Genomic DNA, 7769 nt, shown 5'->3' on the forward strand with positions numbered 1-7769 from the left:
GGAGGGGGCGGCAAACATGTGTACGCGTGCCGGGAGAGGGCGCGTCCCTGCACTGCGCCGCCCATGAGGAATCAATGGAAGACTGATCAGCGGCAGCCTTGGCATTGATTTCCCGCGGGAAATCGAGGCGATGAGGACGAAGATGCGCGGGGTCGCTGACTCGGCGGGCCCGCCATTTTTCACGCCCAAAACGATTCTCCCGGCGCCCCCGGACGCCCCTCAGCGCGCCGTTTTCGGCCTGGGTCCGCCGCCGCCAGTATAGGCCTAACCGACGAAAATTTGGCTCCTGGGAATGCGACTGAGCCGTTTTTTCAGCGTCGGCGCTAAAAAATAGCTGGGAGGGCTTGTTGGGGGCGCGGCTAGAGATGCTCTAACCCTCCGGAATGGCGAGTGATCATAGCCTCCAAGCTAGAACTAGTGAACTTTTCAACTTTTAGGACAAAATAGATTCACAAATCACATGTTTGAAGTTTTGAACGCTTGTTCTGAAACACACGTTAAAAGTGGTAAAATGAACTTCAAGTGCCGCCTTTGTAGTGGAGGCGGCTGACCATGGCGGAGATCCTGAATGGTGCGCATAGTGGTGCCTCATCCTTGTCTAGGGAGTTGTGAAGAAAATTTAAGGGAAGATAAAAGGCGATCTCCAAGCGCCACGATGTGACGACACCCAAAACTAGTGCATCATGAGTGCAAGACACACATGTACGACACATGGCTTACCACAAGAGGTGACATGGTGAAGTTTTTTGTGTTGAGAGGACATGTTCTTTTCTTAGAACAAGATGAGAGGACAAGCGCAAGGAATGATAATGAGAAAGAGTTGTAGGAAAGCACCACAAAAGGGCCCAATCCACTGAGTTGTGATTGAGTGGGGCGGGTGGGGGGCTTTGCAAAGAAAATTAAGAGGGATAGTGATGTAGGGTGTCTTCCGTTTTTTCCATTTTATCAGCAATTAACCCTTTGCTAGCAGTGTAGGGGAGATGTCATTGGGAAGATAGCTATAGGACACCTCCGAGAAATTGAGCAAGCAAAATTTGGGATTGAAGAAGTCACCATAACGTCGTCACTGACTGAACATCACAAAAAAATCTAAAATAATTGAAAAAAGAAATGCAAGTACCCGTGTCGAGTCTAAGTCTTAAATCCGAGTGTGCTAGTTCCACCATAGGGAAGCTAATCATCTGAGTTATGCTAAGTTCGCGTACATTTTGATTCAAACCGTCATTTTGAAGGAAAATTTCCTACTGACTAAAGTCATCAGTTTTCTAATTAAAATAATTTTATCTTTTTTTCTTGTACATTTACTAACTCATGTAACCAACAAAACTAAAAAAAATCAAGTGGTATAATAATATATATATCGATGGTCGTAGTGAAGTCTAAACCAGGAAAATGTATATTGGAAATTGTATAGATGCCAAAGACCAAAGGGAAAAAAAAATTCTGCATTGCTTTTTTTAGGGCAAGGGAATGTTTTTTTAGATAAACTCGCAAGCTTTATTATGTCCACAACGTTTACAAGAATAAGAGAAAGTTACTAGGTTGGCCTAAACAAACATGACGTTCAAATTCTAATGCAAGACTATGCTTGAGGAGATTTTCTTTTGAGCATCAGTACAAACACAAGCGCTCATATACACGCGCATACACTCATCCCTATGAACGCACACACGCACATCCTATTCCCATGAGCACCTTCGAGAGACTGACCCGGCATATCATCTTGCGATTTACGAAGTCACCGTAGGCGCCTCATCGTCGACGGGAACGTCTCCTCCCACTAAAAGGGCATCGCCGGAAATCCTGAAATAAATCTAAAAATAATGCGAGCACCAGGATTTAAAAGGAGATTGTGAGCCTCAACATTCGAGATTCTAAATTCGTGACTAATGATATAAGGAAATGTACGTATGAAAAATCCCGGGGAAATCCGAACTCTTTCGGCGGCCAACTATCGGGCCCATTACATGTTTCGGCCCAACCAAAATAATCGCTCGATCCCCTAGAGAAAAACATGTCACTCTAGTCAACGTCCATGGCTTCCACCGAGAATTCCCCATCCCCACCCATGGCGTCCACCTCCGTCGTCACCCTCAACGTCGGCGGCGAGCTCTTCCAGACCACCGCAGCCACCCTCTCCCGCGCAGGCGCTTCCTCCCCTCTCGCCTCCCTTGGCCCCTCACCCGCCGGCGCGCCACACTTCCTCGACCGCGACCCTCGCCTGTTCGCCGGCATCCTCTCCTTCCTCCGCAGTGGCCGCCTCGCGTCTCCTCCTCCCTCCGCCGCTCTCCTCGCCGAGGCTCGGCACTTCTCACTCGACGGCCTCCTCCTCGCCTCCCTCTCCCCGGCGTCCACCTTCTCCCCCCTCTCTCTGCGCCCCACCGCCCTCCTTCCCCTCACCGGCCGCGTCGCTCCCTCCGCCGTGGCCATATCCCCCTCCCCGCACGCGGCCTCCCTCGTCGCCGCGCACGGCGGGGTCGTCACCAGCTTTGACGCCGTGCTCGCCTCCCGCACCAGCGTCCTGACGCCGCTCCCCACCATCGACTCGCTCGTCGCGGTGTCCCCCGCCCTCGCCCTCGCTGGCGCCCGCGACTTTCCTGGCGTCCAGCTCTGCCGGTTCCCGGGCGACGCCCCTGCCACGGCTTCGGAGGCTCTATATTGGCCAGACTCGCCTTCTTCTTCTGTGCTGTCTATGGCCGCCACAGCGGCCTCAGAAACGGCGTCACAGTGGCTATTTGCCAGCTTCGAGTCCGCGCGACGGAATTCGAGCGCCGTGGTGGCGTTCGATCTGAATTCTCTGTCACCTGTGCTGGAAATCGGGAGGAAGGAGGTGTTCGGTGCGGACGTCGAGGCAGCAATACCACCGACCAAGCTCAGTTGGCTTGCTGGGCACAATCTCTTGCTTGCGGCCGGATCACACTCCGGGCCGGCTGGAATGGTGGGTGACATACGCCTGTGGGACGTCCGGGCAAGCTCGACGGTGCCGGTGTGGGAGGTGAGGGAGAAGGAGGATTGCTTTGCAGATGTTGCTGCATCAGACTCACTGTCGGCATTGTTTAAGGTGGGGGCTGCCTCAGGTGAGGTTTTCATGGCTGACTTGAGGAGACTTAGTGGTGATGGCACCAGTGTTGATCCTTGGGTGTGCATCGGAGACCGACAAAGGGCCGGAGCTGCCACAGCATCTCGCAGGAAGGATGGGAATAACTGTAGAATTGAGTGCTACCGTAATTGGGTGTTTGTGGCACGGGACGCATATGTTGAGGTGTGGACACAGGTGGAAATTACATCAGAGGCTGGGGAGAAGAAGGTGATGAAGAAGAACTGGGTAGGGAATGGGCCATCGATGGTCACTGCAGACGGCGGGGAGAAGGCCAAGATCGTGAGCTGGGCCTTCGGAGGCAGCAGGATGGCATTGGCTAGAGTTGATCATCGGTCTATTGAGGTGTGGGATAGTGCTTCTGGGGCAATATCAGGTAATCTCTGAGCAGAGGAACAAGACTAAACATGTAAGAAGTCTCAAATTTGGTTCTGCTCTTGTTCACCTCTATCAATGTAGTTTCGGTATTTGTTTTGTGATGTTGCATTAAGGTTTGAGAACGTTCACCTTGTTTTTCCTTTTTTATTAGGTCAAAGAACATTCTACACTATAATTTTATAATCTGCCTAAGTTTTTTATTACCCAAAGAAAAGATCAACAGAATCATAGACCACATTTCTGTAAGCAAAAATCAAGTAGAATTGATTGCTAACCAGAATTCCTTGGTTCTTTTGTGTAACTGAGGTATTCCTTTTGGTCACTGTAAATAAAAATTCACAAAAGTAGCATGTGAATTAATCTAATCATTAATCTCTTTTTTGGACATTAGATTAACATCTTCTAGTAGCTCATGTTTGAGGAGAAAACCTTTTAGAATCTCAATCACATTCCAGCATGACATGCAAATGTGTTACAACACGCTTTTGCAGTAGTCTGTTTTTCATCAGAAGTTATGGTCTATGTTAATTGCTTGTTGCTCTGGACAGTGTTTGGTAATGAGCACACCTTATATGATGCAAAGTTGCAAGTTAATATGCTTCTAAATTTTGTTTGCAAACTAATATGACATCATCCTGGCAATTTATTTAATCTAATCATACAAAGTCAGTTTTTGTACCTGCACAGCTGCACTCAATCTTATTAGCTTAACTCACGTCTTCACCAGAGTGCACATTAAAGGATTCAGTTTGAGTAACATGTGTAAGATAAGTTTTATGGTTAGGAATTATAGAAGTGCATAAGATTAGGAATTTCAAACTCGACAATGATTATTGTTTGTTTTTATGGCATTTGATTATGGAGGCTGATCTGATAGATGCTGGAATTTCAACTGGTTCTGACTTCTGTCTTGAACTATCACATTTCATCATGATCCATCATAAATTGGACATTGCAATTAACCAGCTATGCAAACATCCGAAATATGAACTCAATGGATTTGATTACACAGCTCAACAAGTAAAACCCACTAACATCTTTCAGTTGACCTCCTAAACTACCAATAAATATCTGGAGTTCCGTACATTAGGTTTCTATATATTTACCTCACTATTTCGCAATCAAATCATTTGATAGCTTTGAACCTTTTACCCTTTTCTGATGATATATCACATGTAGTAGGGGAGACTGTTTGTTGCTATAGTTAAAGCAAAAAACTTTCTAGTTTATATTTTTCTTAAAACTGCAATACCCAATATCTTTACAGGAGTTTTGGCATACCTTGCTTCTGTGGGTCTGCTTGTGCACAAGCTCTACACCCTGCCTGTGCAGATCTGCAGACTCTAGTTTTGGATTCAATTCCATATCCCCATACCACACAGAAGATTATCTCTTCAGTCTCGAGCATATGCTTTAGAAGTGTCTAATGGGTATTGTGAATAAGATAAAAATGTGACCAATACATATTACAACATCTAAGGAAATCTTAACTGGTAGTACCTCCCACCTAGCTTAACTCAAGTCTCTGGGAAAAGCCAAGTTGGAGACCATGGACCGTAGCCGGCTGCGGGCACCGCCACCGTTGCCGGCAGCAACGGCGCCACTGTCTGGTCTCTCATGTTGTACACGCCGGAGTCTGGAAAGGGATTCTCACAAGTGTCGCCGTTCATGAAGTAGATGCAGTCTTCTCGAACTCCGACGCCGCTAGATTGACCCCCGGCTGGGAGAGACTCCGAGCAGCCTTCGCTGACAAAGAGCGCGCACCCTGTCAACCTATCGACCTCGGTCCATTGTCCGCAGCCGCTGCTCAGGCCCGTTGCTTGGAAGACCTTGAAGAGTCGAGTCCGCTTCTCGATCCCCGAGTCGATTGGAAATATTGGCGGCAGGTTGATCCATCGTTGCACCATCAGCAGCCGATCGCCGGAGACAACGAGGTAGTGCCGCTGCCCGTACGCGTCAGTCTCGTAAGGATCAAAGTCGTCCTCAAACCCGGCGATTGGGGTTCCCTGGATGGTTGTCTGCTCGTGGCCGTCGTCCAGGACACGAAGCTCATGCCTCTGTCCATATCCCTCGTCCTCGTCTCCTGTGTCGAGGAGGACTGTGTCGAGGAGGACGCAGAGCTTTCCTTTGAAGAGCGCAATATCTATGGCGAAGCTGTCTTCAGGCGCCGCCCACTCCGTCGTGGAGCACCTCGTGGTGTCCCATGGCTGCCCACGGGTAGAGATGATGATTTTCGTGGTCGTGGAACCGTAGATGCCTTTGGACTCCACCAGGGCGGCGACGAGGTGATCGGACATTAACACCTTCAGGACGGTCGGGTTTTCTCGGAACCAGCCGGCGGCCTCAGGGACAGGGGTCGTCGTTACCGGGGAAGGGTTCGTCAGGGAGCACTCGTCGTCGCCGTGCACGAGGAAGAGCCTGCTGCCGGTGGAGGCCCGGATGGAGACGCCGTCGTCCGCAACGGGCAGGCGGTGGACGGCGCCGTCGGGGAGGCTGAGGAAGGTGCCGTCGCAGAGGGCGAGCCACGGGAGCAGCGGGGGTAGCGGACGCAGCAGCCGCGCGCTGGAGCGCCATGGGCGGCAGACTGCGGCGAAGCGGACGCGGTCGCCGTGCGACGGCAGCCGCGAGAGCACGACGCCCAACATCTCCGGCTGGAGGTCCGGCCATGTGCACCCGCCGGACGAGCCTCCCGACGCGGCCATCGTCGTGGGATACACGTCCTCTTTACACAGAGATCTTAGGACGAGTCCGTTCCAATTTATGAAAGATCTCTCAACTACTTCGTTCCGGATCCGATCGATCCCGTTTTTTTTTCCGGTAGCTTTTCTGTGGAGTCCAGGCTATATACGAAGGAAATCTCTTTAAATTGCCCGACTGATTTCTGGGAACAAATCAGCCGCTTCCCACGATCGCCACGCGTCTCGGTATGGACCCAGGCACCGCTTCCTCTCGTGCCTTAAGGCATCTCCAGCCGTTGGCCCACAGGAGGGGCAAAAAATCGCCCCTGAGGACGCACCGGCGCTAAACCGCGCACTGAGGGCGTGATGTCCCCCAGTCGCGCCGCCCACGGGATTTTAAAAAAGTCAAATACGGCGCAAACACGATTCAAATTTAACGCAAACATCGGCGAGTTCGTTCAAATTTAAACATACTTTATAAAAAAAGGAAAAACTACCGCGGGCTATACCCGCCGTCTCCCTCCCCGCCCGCCCACGCGGTTCTACATGCCGAGGAGGCGGTAGAACCGCGTGTAGTCACTGCCGTCGTCGTCGTCGTCGTCGCCCCCGCCGACGCCTCCGCCGACGCCTCCACCGTCCCTGCTGCATCCCTCCCCCGGTTGGCGCGGCGGGTTGGACGGTCCAGGGGCGTCGTCATCGTCGTCGCTGAGGACCACGACGCCGTGCTTGTCCTCGCGCCCACGCTTACGGGAGGCGATCTCCTTCAGGGCCCGGCGCTGCCGGACCATCTCGTCGCGGAGGTAGTCGTCCCGTGCCCACCGCAGGGTGTCCTCGTCGGAGAAGCCACGCCGGGCTATCTCCTCGTACTCCACGGGGAGGCCGGGCTTCGGCTTGGGCTCGACGAGGACGAAGAGGTATGTGGGGGAGGCGTTGTCGCCGATGCGGACGCCGGAGCTGCGGGTGCGCGCGCTGACAGGCGCGCCCTGGGGCTCCGGCTTGACGGGGCGGATGCGGACGTCGGACGAGGAGGACCCCCTGGTCTCCATGCGCCTCGGGGTCCAGGAGCTTTCCCGGCGGCGTGTGAAGGACGGGGGAGCGGGGTACTCGAGGCGCGGCGTGTTGCCGCCCTCGATATACTCGAGGACGGCCTCCAACGTGCGCCCGGGCACGCCCCACCACCGACACCGGCCGACGACGTTGAGCCTGCCGAAGGGCTCGACGCCGTTGGTGGCCTCGAGCTGCTCGGCGTGACGGCGGCGGAAGTAGGGCTGAAAGTGCAACTATCCCTAGGTGGTTTTGGTAATTCATAACAACATATAGCTCATTGAGCTAATACTATTCCAAGATGATTATTTCAGGAAAGCTCAATGATTGGCATGGCATGGATGTGAAAGTGGAACCCTCAAAATACTAAGGACAAAGGATTGGCTCAAGCTCAAAAGCTCAAGACTCTTCATTTTATATTTTAGTGATCCAAGAACACATTGAGTCTTTAGGAAAAGCCAATACTATTAAGGAGGGATGAGGTGTTGCTTAATGAGCCTCTTGCTTCATGTGCTTAGTGATATGCTCCAAAACCCTCAACTACTTTCTCATATCCATATATGACCTAAACC

General features: G+C 51.9%; 2 protein-coding genes across 2 annotated transcripts; one reads left to right on the forward strand and one right to left on the reverse strand.

The window, feature by feature from the left end:
- The first annotated feature begins 2013 nt into the window (after nucleotides 1–2013).
- LOC119331015 (BTB/POZ domain-containing protein At5g41330-like) lies at nucleotides 2014–3595 on the forward strand. The gene has a single exon (XM_037604175.1). The coding sequence runs from the start codon at nucleotides 2036–2038 to the stop codon at nucleotides 3482–3484; it is 1449 nt and encodes a 482-aa protein (XP_037460072.1). The 5' UTR covers nucleotides 2014–2035; the 3' UTR covers nucleotides 3485–3595.
- A 116-nt stretch (nucleotides 3596–3711) lies between these two features.
- Nucleotides 3712–6643, reverse strand: LOC119331016. Its single transcript, XM_037604177.1, has one exon. It carries the CDS (start codon nucleotides 6175–6177, stop codon nucleotides 4993–4995), a length of 1185 nt encoding a protein of 394 aa, XP_037460074.1. The 5' UTR covers nucleotides 6178–6643; the 3' UTR covers nucleotides 3712–4992.
- Between the last annotated feature and the right edge of the window lie 1126 nt (nucleotides 6644–7769).

Source organism: Triticum dicoccoides, chromosome 7A (assembly GCF_002162155.2).
Source record: "Triticum dicoccoides isolate Atlit2015 ecotype Zavitan chromosome 7A, WEW_v2.0, whole genome shotgun sequence".
Classification (NCBI taxonomy): Eukaryota; Viridiplantae; Streptophyta; class Magnoliopsida; order Poales; family Poaceae; genus Triticum; species Triticum dicoccoides.

Coding starts and splice junctions, on each gene's coding strand:
- LOC119331015 (XM_037604175.1), top strand. CDS start 2,036: ATGGCTTCCACCGAGAATTCCCCATCCCCACCCATGGCGTCCACCTCC.
- LOC119331016 (XM_037604177.1), bottom strand. CDS start 6,177: ATGGCCGCGTCGGGAGGCTCGTCCGGCGGGTGCACATGGCCGGACCTC.